The 20,079-nt window shown below is 40.2% G+C and overlaps 1 protein-coding gene across 1 annotated transcript in view; it reads left to right on the top strand.

Moving 5' to 3' along the window:
* Positions 1–2,795, top strand: part of camk1a (calcium/calmodulin-dependent protein kinase Ia) — a 47,668-nt gene extending 44,873 nt beyond the window's left edge. The window contains exon 11 of the mRNA XM_060918266.1: positions 2,704–2,795. Within this exon, the coding sequence (XP_060774249.1) occupies positions 2,704–2,795 (92 nt within the window). The remainder of the gene's footprint in view (positions 1–2,703) is intronic.
* The last annotated feature ends 17,284 nt before the right edge of the window (positions 2,796–20,079 follow it).

The raw sequence follows: 20,079 nt of genomic DNA, 5'->3' as shown, positions 1-20,079 counted from the left end.
GCTCAAGACACTCAATTAGCTCATCACACATCCAATGGAAGGTGATGTGGTATCTGACTGAGCTAGGCTTATGGTTAAAAACAGTAGAATAGCCACAGTGATGGCTCATGGTACAATACAAGGAACAATCATCGCAAGAACAGACAAAAGGTGAAAGTCTGGCAAATTGTGATAGAAATATTGTAACTTTAGGCCTATTCATATTAACATTAATTGAACTGTATTGTATTGTAATGTCTAAAGATATGACAGGATACAAAATTAGCATTTCTATGCCTTTATTGTTTTCAAGTTTACAGCATTAAGCATAGTTTATGCTTCATAAAAAAAAAAAAAGATTAGCCCTAAGGGATATGACTCCATTTCAGAAATTTAACAAAAATGAACATATTATGGCAAATCGTAGCCTACAATAAAACTGGCCTGAAAAAAAAAACCCACAAGCCTTTTAAATCACAGCTAGACAATGACTATTAGCTATATGAGGCTACCCAGTCACATTTCGAAAAACAGAATTAGAAATAACAAAATCAAAGTGCTTTTAATGATATTGAAGTGCTTAGGCATATTAGCCCTCGAAGGAAAGGCAGCTCAATCACTTTAGTCTGACTTCCGACCAGAAAAAAAACTCAGTTATACAGGACAAAAATGTAAGTCAGCATATCTTCAACAACATACTCCGCCACAAGCCTCCTAACCTCCTGAGGCTGAAGGAGCATCTTAGAGCGGCAGAACGTTAATTTTGGCTGCTTTGTGATTTTATCGCCACTCTCATCCTCCGCTTGCTTCCTTGCTAACTTCATGTTACTATGGCACCTCTGTAAATGGTTAGTTAAATTACTGGTGCTATTTCGGGAAGTGGACAGTTCTTTAGGTTTAGCACATAAAGTGCATTTGACTACGATGTTCTTCACATCCTTATTTTTCACAAACTTAAAGTAATGGGCGTATGCCCGTCTGGAGAATGTGCTATCCGACATTAGATCAGTTGCAGGTTCACTCATCTCTCTCTCCTGTCTAACTAGCCTAAAGGAAAAGGAAGTGAAACATTTTGCGCGGACGTTTCACCTCTGCTGATCTCGCGTGATTTTGGCGAATTTGTATGAAGGAAAAAAAGCCCACCACTTCATTCCAGGTTAAAAATGCATTGTAACGTGCGTTACTGACATTTGTACCGAGTAAAATATTACCAATTTTTTTTTCTGTAATGCCTTTCATTACCGTGTTACTGCAAAAAGCAGTGCATTACAGTAATTCGTTACTTTTGTAACGCGTTACTCCCAACACTGGCTACATGTTTGCGAAATAGAAACTGCAGAGATTTTGGCCCTGTTTACATTATTTCGAATCAGCGGATCATCAGATTAACGTTTTTAAAACGATTCGCGTACACACACAAATAGCAGGAAGTGAAGTCCGCGCCGTTTTTCAGCAGTCGCGTCACATGACCAACGTGGCATGACCAACGCCAGCGAATCAGGAAGGTGGATGTCACACTAGCGAATCAGGAAGGTGGATGTCACAGTAACGTTCTCCAATGACGACGTCAGCTAGAGCTCAGCACTGCGTATCCTCGTTCCTCAATGTTTACACAGCACCAGATCAGATACGTACTGGGTTGAATACGTGGGCCCTGGCGGATTTAAATTGTTCCGCCTGTGGAGTCGTTTCCCGGCGTTTTAATGTGCACGGACAGTGCATCCGCAACGAAAACGGTACGGATACGGTCTAATGTAAACACCACCTTTATTCAAGTATTTTCTAGCAGCGCTTTAAGTGTAGCAGAATTGCAGTCTATAACCTGGTTGTTTACAGATGTCTGTTGAATATGGTGGGGAATTGAACATGTTGGGTCCAGGGATGTGTGACTAATTCTTGGTCCTTCTCCCCACTCCAAACTGCATCAACCAGTGCAGGAACCACCCTTCTCACTGACTCCTCAGTGGTTACAAATTCAGATTCGCACACCAGTAACATTTCTGAATTTCTTCCAGATTCTGTCTTTACATTCATTTGCCTGCTATCTGTTACCTTACTAAAAGGTTGATAGTTTGTGCAACTTGTTCTACCTGCAACTGATGGTAGAAATTTATCAATAGTAGTTAAGAAAGGTTTCTGGAAATGTACCAACAGGCTTGACTGGTAATCCATCCATGGTTGGGCCAACATAAATTATGAAATACACTCTGGGCACAGTCCTGCCCAGTGATGGCTTGGAAATGTTCACTTTATTCCCAGTTTCTCTCTGAAATGTACCCTGTAACCAAAAAACACTGGACTGCAAGACATGCACAGGGATTGCATTTGTGCAACTTGTTCTACCTGCAACTGATGGTAGAAATTTATCAATAGTAGTTTTAGAAGTGCATGGGCCTTTCAGCTAACAAAACACTGAGCTTATAGTGAGTAAATTTCTAACATGTCCACAAACCACAAATGTGTTATTAACAGTCCAGATTTCATTATTTCCAGCTGAGGTGCTTTGCTTCCATGTGGTAAAAGTTTGCATAGCAAGATTTCATGTTAATAAATCACACATTTTGCTTTGAAAAGTTCATATTCAGAATTTACACACCCAATTATCTGATAAATGAAGGGCCAGATCTTTTGCCTAATCTGAAACTACAACTGAGAATCTGTGGTGGTGGAAAATCAAACATGAATAGCTGTTGTCTTTGATTTTATGCTGTCATCTCTGACTAGGTTCTCCGGATATTGATGGGCGACGCAACAGTGCTGATCAGGACAGCATCAGAAGCTGTGCATACTGCTGTAGACCAACCAGCAGGATCTGAGACAGACATACTAGCATGCAGAACCTAGAGAAGGCCAGCAGATCCCATTACACACACACGCCGATCACCACCAGTCTGGTACTGAACACAGAGCTTAATTAAAGTGTCCACCAGAGGGAGCTAGTGCAATGAGGAAGACAGCAAGAGAGGCAAGGGGAGGCCTGAACATGCAAAGCCAGGTTCTTTTAACTGTGGTTCCTTTATAACACCCAGTTTAGGTTTTGTCCGTTTTATATTTTGTATCCCAACCAAAGAAAATCATAATTGTGTTCTTCTGATACTGGAAAGATTATTCTCCAGGTATATTCTCTGAAAGCAGTTTAAGATGCTTTAGTACAAATATATTATTTATTAATTTAAACGTTGGCGTCTGCTTTGTTAGTTTTGGCACTGAACACTGAGATTATGAAATTCTGATGACACATAATATTAAGCTTCACTTCAAAATCCCCTGCCTTAATCCATTGTGTATTTACTTGCTGAATGGTTTGTGCACAGTTCCACATCTCTGACCCTGTATTCTGTCACAGACTGGTTTAACACCGGCTGGTCATTCACAGCTTTAAGATAGGGCTCCCTCATGCATACATGGGACTGGGCTTTCTGCTTTCACACTAGGCATTTTTCCCCAAATCACCACAAGCCAGGGCAGAATCAGGCACCTTGTATTTAAAAAAAAAAAAGTGCTGCAAGTGTGTTTTTTTTAATCACAGCAAAGCTCAAAAAATAAATACATACATAAGAGTAACTTTTTAGAAAAGTGCAGCGTGATATCAAGCACTCTTCACCTCCTGAACAATCACCATCCAGCTCATGGGGGGGGGGGGGGAACATGGAGAAAAAAAATAGTGAGTGACTATTCAACATTCATCTACAAGTAGCTGCTTTATCTTGATCAGGGTCATGGTGGATCCCAAGCCTTTCCTGGCATGAGGTAGGGACACACCTTAGATGGGATGCCAGTTCATCAAAAGGACACACACACACACACACACACACACACACACACACACACACACACACACACACACACACACAGAGGCATTTTGGGGAAGCTGGAGGAAACTCACACAGACATGGGAATAACATGAAACTCAAGCTCAGGATCACATCTGGGAGCCTTGGAACTGTGAGGCAGTGCTGCCCACTATGCCACCATGCCACCCTTGAGTGAATATGAAATACTTAAAGCTACACTATATGGCCAGAAGTATGTGGACACCATCACACTCATATGTAGGCCTTCCTCAAACTGTTACCACAAAGTTTGATGTAGAGCATTGTCTTTGTATGCTGAAGCACTAAAATTCCCCCTTCACTGGAGTTATGGGGCTCAAACCTGTTACAGCATAACAATGAGGACTTTGAAGACATGGCTTGCCAAAGTTGGAGTGGAAGAACCTGAGTTGCCTGCAACAGACCTTAACCCCACTGAACACCTTTGGGATCAACTGGAATGCTGACTGGCATTCTCGCCTAACATCAGCACCTGGCTTCACTAATGCTCTTGTGGCTGAACGGGCAAATCCCCACAGCCACGTTCCAGCTGAAAGCCTTCCGAGAAGAGTGGATATTATTATAACAGTAAAAGGGAGGCTAAATCTGGAATGGGATATTTAACAAGCACATATGGGCATGCTGGTCATACAACCCCGATTCCAAAAAAGTTGGGACAAAGTACAAATTGTAAATAAAAACGGAATGCAATGATGTGGAAGTTTCAAAATTCTATTTTCTATATTCTATTTTATTCAGAATAGAACATAGATGACGTATCAAATGTTTAAACTGAGAAAATGTATCATTTAAAGAGAAAAATTAGGTGATTTTAAATTTCATGACAACAACACATCTCAAAAAAGTTGGGACAAGGCCATGTTTACCACTGTGAGACATCCCCTTTTCTCTTTACAACAGTCTGTAAACGTCTGGGGACTGAGGAGACAAGTTGCTCAAGTTTAGGGATAGGAATGTTAACCCATTCTTGTCTAATGTAGGATTCTAGTTGCTCAACTGTCTTAGGTCTTTTTTGTCATATCTTCTGTTTTATGATGCGCCAAATGTTTTCTACGGGTGAAAGATCTGGACTGCAGGCTGGCCAGTTCAGTATCCGGACCCTTCTTCTACGCAGCCATGATGCTGTAATTGATGCAGTATGTGGTTTGGCATTGTCATGTTGGAAAATGCAAGGTCTTCCCTGAAAGAGACGTCGTCTGGATGGGAGCATATGTTGCTCTAGAACCTGGATATACCTTTCAGCATTGATGGTGTCTTTCCAGATGTGTAAGCTGCCCATGCCACACGCACTAATGCAACCCCATACCATCAGAGATGCAGGCTTCTGAACTGAGCGCTGATAACAACTTGGGTCGTCCTTCTCCTCTTTAGTCCGAATGACACGGCGTCCCTGATTTCCATAAAGAACTTCAAATTTTGATTCGTCTGACCACAGAACAGTTTTCCACTTTGTCACAGTCCATTTTAAATGAGCCTTGGCCCAGAGAAGACGTCTGCGCTTCTGGATCATGTTTAGATGCGGCTTCTTCTTTGAACTATAGAGTTTTAGCTGGCAACGGTGGATGGCACAGTGAATTGTGTTCACAGATAATGTTCTCTGGAAATATTCCTGAGCCCATTTTGTGATTTCCAATACGGAAGCATGCCTGTACGTGATTCAGTGCCGTCTAAGGGCCCGAAGATCACGGGCACCCAGTATGGTTTTCCGACCTTGACCCTTACGCACAGATTCTTCCAGATTCTCTGAATCTTTTGATGATATGCACTGTAGATGATGATATGTTCAAACTTTTTGCAATTTTACACTGTTGAACTCCTTTCTGATATTGCTCCACTATTTGTCGGTGCAGAATTAGGGGGATTGGTGATCCTCTTCCCATCTTTACTCCTGAGAGCCGCTGCCACTCCAAGATGCTCTTTTTATACCCAGTCATGTTAATGACCTATTGCCAATTGACCTAATGAGTTGCAATTTGGTCCTCCAGCTGTTCCTTTTTTGTACCTTTAACTTTTCCAGCCTCTTATTGCCCCTGTCCCAACTTTTTTGAGATGTGTTGCTTTCATGAAATTTCAAATGAGCCAATATTTGGCATGAAATTTCAATGTCTCACTTTCGACATTTGATATGTTGTCTATGTTCTACTGTGAATACAATATCCATTTTTGAGATTTGTAAATTATTGCATTCCGTTTTTATTGACAATTTGTACTTTGTCCCAACTTTTTTGGAATCGGGGTTGTATGTTGACATATTTTTGGCTATAGAGTGTATGTTCAGTCTGAAATATTTCAATGTCAATACTGTATTTTCATCTTGCACTGTAACTAGAGATAAACCCCACCACCACCACCTTCACTGGTATCCAACATCACAAGGTCCCTGCATATAGGTAGCTGAACGTTGTCTAGTCACACAAGTACTCCCTCAAGCCAAAGCTCAGGCAAGCTGCCTCCTCTTTAACATATTTAGACTGTTTCAACCATGCTGAAAAAATAAATCTAGTCTTTATTATCATTATTAATAATCCTATTGGCTAGTTCATCTGTACTAGCTAGGATTTGGTGGTAGTGTTGTTATGGTCAAAGTGTGCATGTCATGTGAGTCAGATATTCTTTTCATATCAGCAAAGATGTTGCTTCAACCAATGCTCTAAAATGTCTAGTCTGAAAGCAGCCTTATTCCAAACTCAAATAAGAGGAACTGAATGGATGTCCTATTGCTGGGTTTCATGTGAAGTCACATCCGCCTCATGAGTTATTCAAACCTTTAGCTGGTGGTCAACCAAAACTCAGTTGACAAAGCGTTTGTATGGAGAAGGTGCATTGCTCGCATGAAAAATGCCTTATGCTTGCGTTATTTTAGGCTGTTTGAATCAATCAAACCGTGAAACTGAAAAGTTTCTTCAGGGTTCCCCGTGAACTAATAAAGGGTGAACGAACACAGGATTTCACAAAAAGATGTCGAGAAATGTAGGGGAACTCGACTGAAGGATACACTTCAACTTTTGAACCTCTCACTGAAATCTAAGGGAGCCGAGTCGAAGCATGCTCGAGTTTGCAGTGATCACTTTGTGAAAGGTTTGTATATCACTCTCAGCTATGTCGTTAGTGTTTTCCAAGTACTTTTCTTGCGATGTGTCGTTATTTTATGGCACTTTTTTTAGTCACGAAGCGCTAAAGTCCCGAGCTGTTTCTTTGTTTCCTCCTCACAAAGTCCATATGCATGAAGGTTGCGACAAAATTCTTACCCAGCCATACAGTTACAATGTGCCGTGATCACTTCTCCGTCTTGTTTAACTAAGATCCAGGTCTTTAAAGGGGTTTCTGATCATTTTTGTGAATGATTTACCTGAGAGATAAGCGTGAACACGGCGGCACGGTGGTGTAGTGGTTAGCGCTGTCGCATCACAGCAAGAAGGTCCTGGGTTCGAGCCCCGGGGCTGGCGAGGGCCTTTCTGTGTGGAGTTTGCATGTTCTCCCCGTGTCCGCGTGGGTTTCCTCCGGGTGCTCCGGTTTCCCCCACAGTCCAAAGACATGCAGGTTAGGTTAACTGGTGACTCTAAATTGACCGTAGGTGTGAATGTGAGTGTGAATGGTTGTCTGTGTCTATGTGTCAGCCCTGTGATGACCTGGCGACTTGTCCAGGGTGTACCCTGCCTTTCGCCCGTAGTCAGCTGGAATAGGCTCCAGCTTGCCTGCGACCCTGTAGAAGGATAAAGCGGCTAGAGATAATGAGATGAGATGAGATGAGATAAGATAAGCGTGAACACAAATGAGAATCAAGCGAACTGTTCTTTGTTTACACTTCAACTTGCAGCGCTTCATTGTAAAGACGCGAATGAAAAGATGAAAAAAAGCATACTTACATGGGCAAAAACGATACAGGATTCATTCGGCAGCGACTTGATCCCGAGGTCCTTTACCCAGCCACATACAAAAAAGTTGTAAGCCTCCATACTCTTCCACGCTTTCATCTGTTTTGTGGTGTAGAAGGACGTCTGCAACACCAGATAGTTTGAGATGTCGGGGAACTCGACTGAAGAGTAGTTTTCGAGATCATATGACAAATCCTTCTTTCCCAGACTGTAGGGGTCGATTCCATTGCACATCTTCTGAATATATCTAAAGCAAGCAATGGCTTCTAGATTACGAGGATACTCTGATAAGTTATCACTAGTTGTTTGCACTAAGGCAGCCGTTTGGACCACCAACTATTTCACTTTCGGTAAAACCGCTAAGAAAAGTCATGTGACTGAAACCCAGCAATTGTCAAGGGCTGAAATTGAGATCCCTGTAGTACAGCCTCACACAACACCAGGATGTGTGAGCTAAGAAAGTACAATTTACATACTGGGTGGGATATTTACTTTAAACAAAGACATAGCACAAGATATTCTTATCGTTCCCTGACACAGTCTTTCTGTGAGAGTTAAAGAGGGACAGCACCTTGTGCATCAACGTAGCTTACCATAAATTTCAAAGTGCTTTACAGATGCATTGTGGATATTAGTGGTGTATTGATGAGTTTGATTGGCCTTGTTGATGAGCAGGGATCACAGGTTTGTGTCATTGACCATAATCTGGACTGTGCTTCTTAAAGATGTTTAACGTTTGCATGACCTCGTAAATGTTTACATAAGCGATGACAAAATTATATATTATAATTATCACTATGCTAATGTAACAAGACACTGAAACTTTAATTGTATGATGTTGAAAACACAAAGTATTTTGGCACTAATGGAGGGCCACTTTTGAATATGGTGTGAAAAGCACTTAGAATTAATTCACACACCCCCCCCCCCAGTACTTTGACTATTGTTTGTACAATATATTGTCGTTTGATGTTTTCAGTGCTGATTTGAAGGTCTCAAATGTTTCCTCTGGCCACATTTACTGATACTAAATTATTAAAACTCATGTGAGAACCTTGGCACTATTTTATCTTATAATTTTATTTATTTATTTATTTATTTATTTATTGTAGTTTGGCCACAAGAACATAAAACAGTAATTGGATTATAGTTTAAAAATATTAACAGTGCTCACATAGCTGCTTCAACAGCATGTAGTCTAGTCTATAACAGAAAGCAAATGTCCATAAATACCATTTCATTGAACCACTAATACAATAAAATAAATGTGTTATAATGCTTCCCATGAGTAAGCACAGAATTCTACCATCTGATGTGCAGAGAAACCCAGGACAGTGTTATATATTAAAACAGGAAAATTACACAAAATGCCTTCAACTTTTCTTGCTCTAATGCCATGAATTTGTTTAGTGAACTATAGATCAGTTATACTCTAACAAGTTTAATTATTACTGATTTAATTTGTTCCCTTTTAAGATTTCAATTACAATTGCTGTACTGGGCAATTTCAAATATAAAATGAAGCAAATGTCCATTTATTACAATTTAAGCATTTAAATATTGTAAATTATCTTTTTTATTTAGGTTTTTTTAATTAATTAATTATTTAATTTATTTATTTTTGTAAAAGCTGTTTTGAGCTACCAGTATATGGATGCAATGCATCATTGGATATTGATGGATTAACAAAAAGTTAAAGATTTGTATCCTTGAGGATCTTGTAGCAGGTTCTGAAATAAACCCTCTTGTCTATGCATTGTGTACTCTGTAAACTTTATATGTACAGTGCAAATAAAGTTCACATCAAAGTGCTATGCAAAGCAGGGCTATGACCATTGTTTTCAGGTTAAACAGAGAATGCTTGAGCAAACACATGCCATCCCCTATGAAAGTATTGGAACAGCAAGGCCAATTCTTGTGTTTTTGCTGTACACTGAAGATGTTTGACTTTAAGATCAAAAGATGACCATGAGACAATAGATTTTCAGCTTTCATTTCCTGATAGTTACTTATAGATGTGTTAAACAACTTAAAACATGGCACCATTAGTGGCAGCCCACCCAATTTTTTTTTAATCTAAACACGTGTTTGAACAGATACTGTAGTCTTAAAGTAAATAACATTTGGTTGCATATCCCTTGTTTGCAATGACTACATCAAGCCTATAATCCACTGACATCACCAAAATATTGCATTCATCTCTTTTCTATGCTTGTACCACAGTTTTTTTTGTTTGTTGCTTGTTTTCTCCCTTCTGTCTCTTCTTCAGCAGGTGAAATACTGCTTAAAACCTTTCATTTTTTTCTTTCCTCTGATGAAGTCCTCTGTTGTGTTGGTAGTGTGTTTTGGGTCATCGTCTTGCTGCATGATGAAGTTCCTCCTAATTAGATTGGATGCATTTTGCTGTAAATTGACAGACAAAATGTTTCTGTAGACTTCTGAATTCATTCCGCTGCTACCATCATGAGTTACATCATCAATAAAGATTAGTGAGTCCATTCCAGAAACAGCTACACAGCCCAACTCATGATACTAAGTCCACTGTGTGTGACTGATGAGCTCATATGTTTTGGATCATGAGTAGTTCCTTTCTTTCTCCACACTTTGGCCTTTCCATCACTTTCGTAGAGGTTAATCTTGGTTCCAGAACTTTTGTGGCTCATCTCTGTTTCTTTGTGAATTCCAATGTAGCCTTCTGATTCTTACTGCACATTAGTGGTTTGCATCTCATAATATGACCTCCATATTTCTGCTTTCAATGTCTTCTTCAAATGTTGTATGGTGATACCTTCTCCCCTGCCCTGTGGAGGTTGTTGTCAATGACTGTTGTTTTTGTTTTTTTGTTTTGTTCCCCCCACGTATAGCTCACAATATTTCTATCAGAAACTGCTGTTGTTTTTCTTGGCCGACTTGTTTGATGTCTGATTATTAGTACACCAAATGGTTCTTTCTTTTTTCAGAAACAAACAAAGGGAACTCGCACACCTAGATGCCGATATAATAATGCACTTTTATTACATATTAAAACAAACAAAAAGTGCGACCAAAGTGAAAAGTACAAACGTTTCGGTCACAATCAGACCATCCTCAGTGCAAACAATTAAAAATAAAGACATGCCCTTATATAGACAAGGCCACATACACAGAAGACAGGTAGTAGGCCTATAACCAAGCCTGAATACAGGTTAGGGTGCATGGATAAAGACATCCTATCATCAGCACCGTTCCTGCCATAATACAACCAATGACATAATACATAATTACAACAAATGTCACATGAAAAGAAAAATAATAATAAAAAAAAAACCCATCGGACAATAAGCGTAAGACTATACAAACTATTCATAGAAAACAAGTCAAGTCAAAATCATCATTCAATCCATTTGGTTGCAATGTTTTTAAATAAAAAATCCATCTGGCCTCACATCTCAGTAAAAACTGACTAGTACAACTACTACGACGATTGGGGAGAACTCTGTCAATGCCAACAAACTTAAGATCATTAGCCAAATGTTTAGCTTCATTGAAGTGTCTTGCAACTGGCGATTTAGAATCCCCCCTATATATTGCGCTCCGATGCTCATTGAGACGGATTCTCAACTGTTTGCGGGTGCACCAGTGGCGGCTGGTGAAAAAAATTCTTCGTGGGGCTGGTGTGTGCCAGTAGAGTTCCCTGCCTAGTCCAGTATAAGCATTCAAATGAACAGTCAGAAAATGACAATTCCACAATAATAATTTAATTTCCTTCTCAAAATCAGCAGTTTCACAGATAAAGTAAATTAACAATTTACAGCTATATTAGGCTCCATTTATGCTTTGGAACGGTTTCAAATACAATACAATACTCAAGTTCTTGAGAGAAGTTTACAGCAAGGGTATGATTTCAGCTGAATCTATACAAATCAACTGTGTGTGTGTGTGTGAGAGATTGTGTGAATGAGTGAGTGAGAGAGAGGGAGCAAGGTTTCTAATGTGAGTGTGGGACTGAGTGAGGTGGTGTGTGTGTGTGTGTGTGTGTGTGTGTGTGTGTGTGTGTCTGATTCTAAAGTGAGTGTAAGATTTCTGTGTGAGAGAGTGACTATGAAATGAGGTGTGTGTGTGTGTGTGTGTGTGTTCTGAGCTAGGTGTATTTCTGTGAAACGAGACAGTGAGAGGGGGAGCGAAACAGTGTTGACACTCTTGTTGTGAATACAAACTATGACAAGAAAGCTGTGATTATTGTCCAATATGAACCAAAAGTCTAGTTTTGAACATCAAAGACAGAGAGAGAGAGAGAGAGAGAGAGAGAGGTGCATTTTCTGTAGCAGGGGCGAAATTTCCAGCGCCCCAAAACCATTAAATTCGGCGATGCTGATTGGCCAAATATTTATGATTTTTCCCGAGCAACCATACATGATTGGCTATTCCGCTGCACTTCTGGGGCGCTTTGCCGAGCGCCCAAGAAGAGAAATGATACGCGTCTGTCGGTGGAAATTCACCATTGAATGGGAGTCAGTTGGTGGAAATGTTGTTTAAATAATTCAGATCGCATGTAGGCACACACTATTAAGTAAAACTGACATTGATAATAAAATTTGTAAAAATATATATCGATATATTTTATATTTTTTTCCCCTCCACATCTGGGAGGGCGGCGCCCGAGCGCCCCCTATGAGCCAGCCGCCACTGAGGTGCACCCCACATATTGTAAACCACAGGGACAGCTTAGGAGGTAGATCACATTAATAGAATTACATGTTATAAATTTTCTAATGTTATAGCGTCTTCCTGTTGTGAAACTGGTAAAATAGTCCGTTTTATGAATATTATTGCAAGACACACAATTACGGCAGGGGAAAAAAACAGTAATGTCATCCAGTCGTGCGCACGGGCATTTGGAGTGATCAGTGGTATCTGAATGTACCAGCCTATCTTTAAGGTTCGGAGACCTAGAATATGTAAAAAGAGGCGGCTGGGAAAAAAATTCAGAACATACATTATCAGTTTGAAGGACATGCCAGTGTTGTTTAACAATGTTTTTTATCTGATGACTAAAGGGTGTGTACGTGGTGCAGCAGATGAGAGGAGGATCCTTGCGCGGTGGTTTTGCACCTGAACAAGTGTGACCTGAATTGCCCTCAAATTTCACCCGGCCCAGGGCAGAATCAAGGACATCAGTGGCATAACCACGCTGGATAAACTGTTCGTACATTTTGTCTGCCTCTATCAGGAAATCCTCATCCTTCTGGCAAATCCGCCTTACACGTTAAAATTGACTATAGGGGAGCCCACGTTTGGTGGGCTCAGGGTGAAAACTAGAGGCATGCAAACAGCTGTTTTTATCCGTGGGTTTTTTATACAATGTCGTAAAAAGTTTCCCATCTTTACGTTTAACCCAAGTATCAAGGAAATGTATCTGACTTTTATCATATTCCAGACTAAATGTAATAGTGTCCACTAAGCTATTCATGTAACGGTGGAATTCTTTTAATTGTTCTTCTGTGCCTTTCCAAATGACAAAAAGATCATCAATATAGCCTTTAAACATCAATATATTGTCAATAAATGGGTTCTTTGTGTGTACATGTTTATGTTCCAAGAAACCCATAAACAAATTAGCATAATCAGGGACAAATGTTGCGCCCATCGCTGTCCCCCTCACCTGAAGAAAAAAGTCATTATTAAACAAGAAATAATTCTTGGTTAAAACCAATTTCGCCATTTCAGTTAGAAAATCAGTTGGCGGGGAACATTGAGGGCGAGTATTTAAAAAAAACTGCAACGCCACAAGACCAATATCATGAGGGATATTAGTATAAAGGCTAGTAACGTCCATGGTGATTAAAAATGTTTCACTGTCCCCTAAATCAACTTGTGTCAATGTTTCAATGAAATCCCCAGTGTCTCTAAGATAGGAGGGTAAAGTTTCCACAAGGGGTCTAAAATGCGCATCAACGAACTTCGAGAGGGGTTCAGTTAGTGAACCTATGCTCGACACAATTGGACGACCTGTGGGAAATGTATTAAAGGGTTTATGTACTTTAGGTAATATATAAATAACAGGAATGATTGGGTTGTGGGGCGGCACGGTGGTGTAGTGGTTAGCGCTGTCGCCTCACAGCAAGAAGGTCCGGGTTCGAGCCCCGTGGCCGGCAAGGGCCTTTCTGTGTGGAGTTTGCATGTTCTCCCCGTGTCCGCGTGGGTTTCCTCCGGGTGCTCCGGTTTCCCCCACAGTCCAAAGACATGCAGGTTAGGTTAACTGGTGACTCTAAATTGACCGTAGGTGTGAATGTGAGTGTGAATGGTTGTCTGTGTCTATGTGTCAGCCCTGTGATGACCTGGCGACTTGTCCAGGGTGTACCCCGCCTTTCGCCCGTAGTCAGCTGGGATAGGCTCCAGCTTGCCTGCGACCCTGTAGAAGGATAAAGCGGCTAGAGATAATGAGATGAGATGAGATTGGGTTGTCTGAGGAAAGAAATTTTCTTTCTTGTGTACTAAGATAACCCTTCTCGAATGCATCATTAAGGAAAATATCAATTTCCCTCTTATAAGATGCTGTGGGATTATTATGTAACTTTTTGTAAGAGTCAGCATCCGACAATTGTCTAAGTACTTCTTGTTCATAATCAGAACGATTCATGCTGACTAGACCCCCTCCTTTATCAGCACTCTTAAATATGACATTATTGTTCTTAGACAGGGATGACAGCGAGCTTAATTGTTCTTTAGTACAATTATGCCTCTTCGATGTAACAGATGCAGACAAATACATGGACTCAATATCCCTATCTACCAACTTACAGAAGGTGTCAATAGCTGCATTAACTGCACATTAGTGGTTTGCATCTCATAATATGACCTCCATATTTCTGCTTTCAATGTCTTCTTCAAATGTTGGATGGTGATACCTTCTCCCCTGCCCTGTGGAGGTTGTTGTCAATGACTGTTGTTTTTTTTTGTTTTGTTCCCCCCACGCATAGCTCACAATATTTCTATCAGAAACTGCTGTTGTTTTTCTTGGCCGACTTGTTGGATGTCTGATTATTAGTATACCAAATGGTTCTTTCTTTTTTCAGGCCATTCCAAATTGTTTTATTGGCTGTGGCCAATGCTGTGCAATGGCTCTGATTGATTTTCCTTCTATCCTCATCTTCAAAATGGCTTGCTTTTCTCCCATAGCCAGCTCTCTGGTTTTCATGTTGGTTTATCCTTTTTAACAGCAAATGCAGTCGTCTTAGCTGAAACCCAGGACTCAATTCAAGCGATGTTTTAGGTCATATTTATGCAGAAATATAGACAATTCTAAAGGGTTCACAAACTTTCAAGCACGACTGTAAGTGGCATATACTGGTATGAGTGGCACAGTGGTGTAGTGGTTAGTGCTGTCGCCTCACAGCAAGAAGGTCCAGGTTTGAGCCCCGTGGCCGGCGAGGGCCTTTCTGTGTGGAGTTTGCATGTTCTCCCCGTGTCCACGTGGGTTTCCTCCGGGTGCTCCGGTTTCCCCCACAGTCCAAAGACATGCAGGTTAGGTTAACTGGTGACTCTAAATTGACCGTAGGTGTGAATGTGAGTGTGAATGGTTGTCTGTGTCTATGTGTCAGCCCTGTGATGACCTGGCGACTTGTCCAGGGTGTACCCCGCCTTTCGCCCGTAGTCAGCTGGGATAGGCTCCAGCTTGCCTGCGACCCTGTAGAACAGGATAAAGCGGCTACAGATAATGAGATGAGATACTGGTATGAGTTCTCAGTGTTAAAATGTGGGGCTCCAACACAAAAATATATAAAGATTATTTGGTCTGTATTTATAAGAAAATCTATTTACAAAATTACAATAATTTATTGTTCGCTCTGGTTTTGTGTCATATAATTTAAAGGCCTTTCAGATTTTTCAAGTGTAGGTCATAAAAATAATTTTCCGCGACACCCAATCGTTTTTATTTAGTGGACTGAAAGCTACTGAATTCAAATCACAAACTTCCAATTTTATTCATTTTTTAAAATAGAACAGTGTAGAGTTCCCTATGTGTGGGTGGAGCACAGAGGACGGCAGGACAGAAATCAGGTTTAACACTAGGCTTTATTGCCACACTTTTCAGTACAACAATAATCGCTCTAACACAGACACACACACAACCGGCGTCTGGTTCAGGGATGAGCCCCTTCCGCTCTCGCTCTCCCTCCTCATATAGGGCGCGGTCACTGGGAAGACACACAAACACAGGTTAATTGCTCTCAGGTGTAGTGATTCTGCCACTTACCTTCCCTGACTCCGCCCTCCTGTCACAGACCGGCGCTTGACCACGCCCCCGCTGCCACAAACAGTTAATGACTTTAGGGCCACGTGGCCCTAAATTCTCTGCTATTTTTTCCTGCTTCAACATGACCCAATTCAAGATACTATGTCATGCATCATGTGGTGGGCTTTCCCCGTTCGCACAAGGCATTTTGGGATACAAATTTGAAACAGGAAAGAAAAATGGAGGACGTGAGTGTGAAAATGAAACGTCGAAGACTGACTACAGTAATGGAAAGCGAGAAAAAAAAAGACATTATGTTGCGAAGGAAACGCAGGACCAAACTAATAAATAGTGGCGGTCAGCGAGCACCTCGGTGTGATCAGCTGTTTGTTTAGTGACAGAATGATGTCACTGTCAGTGCACGATCAAAGGTAAACCTGTAGATGGCAGTAATGCAACACTGGATGCCAGCTGCTGTAAGACCCAAAAGAAGAAGAAGAAGAAGGTAAACCTGCGTATGCGCACATGGACTTCCTCTGTCTGCTTGACTGCGCGAAGCGAGTGATTTCATGCACATTATTTGCTAGGGAATCCCTTCAAATTAAATAACTTCCTAGCCACAGAATGGCCTGATATTTTGTGAGATATTACAGAAATAAACATATCACAATGACCAAATTTCAGAGGGAACTAAATTTCACCGATTTTATGAAATCAAAAGGCTGTCTAGCTTTAAACTGTAACTTAAGTTAAATTTAAATGTTAGTTTGGCCAAAAATAAAATTTACATAATTACAATTTCAAAGAAGAGACATAATTTAGAAATGCAGTTTGCTCGATGCTACTCTGGTAGCTACTAGAGATTAAGCTTCCCCTTATTTGTTAACAACGTCTTCCTAGAAAGAGTTACAAAAATAGTAGTGATATGTGGTCACCCCATTCTCATTGCTTTGCCGTCGTCATCTCAGAAATCCAGAGCATTAATGACTTTATTCACTGTATTTCAGCTTTCTAAAAGGTGCAAGGTTTGGGAATCTTATCAGCTCTATAGTATGTTTAACAAAGCCAAACCAACATTTATCATACATACCAACCAAATTCTTTTGAATTCAATAGAACGTTTTTTCCTGTGTTTCAAACATAACATCTAACAACAAGCATATCTCATCTATCATCCATGAACAGCAGGAATATGTTTATAGTGAACAGTGAGGTCTACAAAAGAACATATTAGTCAAATTTCATTTCTCAATTGCTAATCTTCAGTGGTTGTTAGTGTCCATGAGTGAAAATGAGATGGAAATGAGGTGGTTCAAGAAAAATGCAAAGCTTACTCGGTTCATGAATAAATCTAGGCTAAAATAAAAAGATAAAGTCCTACTGACTATGCATTTTCATATATACATTTATTTTCACATGCACATGGCATGCATTTAAAGCATTTTGAACTATTTAAGGTGCGATACTGGAAGAAGGACTTTTTCAGCTTAATAGTGGTTCTGCCAGCCAATTAAACAAATTATTTTGTGGTCATCACCACCAATCTCGCCTATTATCTGGCGCAAGTAGAGAGTTGTGTATAGAATAGTCTATCCATTAGGGGATGCTCTAGGCTTTCAGTAAAGCTGCTGTCATCAATTTTAAGAATCCTTTGGTTTTTTTATGGTCTTTATAGGCCTTGCTTTGTACACAGGGGCACTGTCATGCTGGAACAGGTTTGGGCCCTTTAGTTCCAGTGAAGGGCAATTGTAATGCTACAGCACACAAAGACATTCTATACAAATTGTGTGCTTCCACCTTTATGGCAACAGTTTGGGGAAGAACCACAGATGGATGTGATGGTCAGGTCAAAAAAAGTAGGAGCATCACAGTTTTTGTTTGGTGTGTGAACAGCGCGCTTTGAAAAATGGCACTTTTTTTTTACCTCCATCCACATCTTGAGCAGGTTGCAAAAGTTATGTTTAGCAACTGTGTGGCAATCTTGAAAAGTAACCCACCTACTTTCGAAAGTACTTGTTACAGCACAGAGTAATAGAAATCAACACCATTATTGGACAGTGTTACAGATCGGTGTTTGTTTTAAGGGAGTCCTTTGCTACACGACTCCCAGTGGCTCCTGGAGGCCTTTATGAGATTTTTTTTTTCCAGCTTAATGAGCTCTTCATAATAGCCCTCATCTGTCTACTGCAACAGCAGGTGGTTCTGGTCCAAATGTTCCCCTCTATCTCACAACTGATCAGAGCCAAATGCAGAGCCTAAGTCAGAAACTGAGTCTCAGAAAGAGTGGTTACATCATACCATTTGACAGGAACATGCACAATATACTGTATATTTTTGACAGTAAAGAGATCAGCTTTCTAAGCAGATTCCAGTCCTCTCTAGTTCATGAATATTCTAATATTAAAATCAAATGAGTGGCAGTACCTGGTCTGATAACAGGTTGAGCACATCCTGAATGCACATGCTGAAGGCTATAGTGTGCTTGTGGATAACATATGGAACAGAGAATAGAAACAACAGCATCGCTCCAACTTCTCTAATGGAATTGGAAAAAGTTTCAGAAATTTTTTTACATAAATTTGTGAATTGCCGCAGGCGTAATCCGTGATGCAGTAAATGTTTATATCCAAGTGGCAGTTTTCTCCAGATCATTTTCTTCTCATAATGGAAGCTTTTATCACAATAAGTATCTCACATTACATTAATGCAAATGACATTAATGTAATGGTTATGTATTTGCCTCTTCAGCCATTCCTGAAATATGAAATTTTCAAATATGAAAGTAAAATTTGCGATAGAGGATGGCATCCAAGTGTGTGGAGAGAAAACTTGCAGAGGTAGCAAAGACATGTATATGCATTTTTTTGTGTGTGTGTGAATGAGAGAGAGCGAGATAGAGAGAGATTCACAAGTAATAAAATGCAAGTCCAATTCAAGTTTAAATTCAAGACCCTGTGCTGAGTTCAAAAACCCAGAAGAAATTAAAAGTTGTGCACCAAATTCATTTTTTTGTATAATTATTCCGCCACAAAAAGAACACATCAAATAAATCATTATAAGCCTAATACTGCCATGACATTCATGTCCATGTATGCAAACTTCCAATTGCAACTGTGCAAAAAAATTTTTGGCACCCTATTTTTTTTTATTACAAACTTTGTTATAGATTTTTATTTTATGACTTCTACATTATTGAGTCAGTACAAACATATTTTAGATTTCCAAACATTAGTTTTCTAGGACAAAATTAAATGTTACCAAAAATTTTTTAAAGAAAACAGTATATTACATCAGAGACAACTTTTCAAACAAAAGACATGATGAAAGCTGTTGGGTTCTGCTGGAAAAATAAGAAGTGAGTGCAACAATCACAGACTCCATAAGAACTGTGGCTGGTTCTGCAAGATGCTCAGGACAACTTAGCTGCTAATTTCCTTATAACACAAATTGTACCTGAGACTACTATTTCATCAATTTCCTCAGGAGTGACATATCGAAAAATATGTCACAGTTACCATCAAGATGTAGTTTGTATAAAAAATATGAGTGGTGTATTTCCCAGTAGAATACTACTGTCTCTCATATATATATATATGATAGATAAATATCTCCAGTAAATATTTTCTGTAGGAATGATCATTTTGTGGAACATTTTTTGATGCACAGTTCCTATAGCAACAATGCTGAGCCCTCTGTACTCAAAAGTTGTATCATTGATGAACAGTTTGTAAATTGTCATAATCTGCAAATTGTTGGTGTATATAACAAATTATGAAATGCTTTCCTAGACCTCATTAAGAAATAAATGAGAACAATTCTTACCTTCTTTTCATGTTAGCCATAGTACACTCCTCTGCCTCGAAGATGGGTCTGGGGGTTCAGGGGTTCCCTTTTGCAGCTGCTATGAGGAAGATGGGGCACAGGAAACACAACACACCCGAAGGAGAACAGAGGCCAGAAACAGCTACTGAATCATGACTGTGCTTTCACGCAGGTGGCACGGTGGTGTGGTTAGCACTGTTGCCTCACAGTAAGAAGGTCCTGGGTTCGAGCCCAGTGGCTGACGAGGGCCTTTCTGTGTGGAGTTTGCATGTTCTCCCTGTGTCCACGTGCGCGTGGGTTTCCTCCGGGTGTTCTGGTTTCCCCCACAGTCCAAAGACGTGCAGGTTAGGCTAAT

The sequence above is a fragment of the Neoarius graeffei genome, chromosome 4 (genome assembly GCF_027579695.1).
Source record: "Neoarius graeffei isolate fNeoGra1 chromosome 4, fNeoGra1.pri, whole genome shotgun sequence".
NCBI lineage: Eukaryota > Metazoa > Chordata > Actinopteri > Siluriformes > Ariidae > Neoarius > Neoarius graeffei.
Note: the sequence above shows the minus strand (reverse complement) of the source record. Positions and strands in the feature narration are given on the sequence as shown.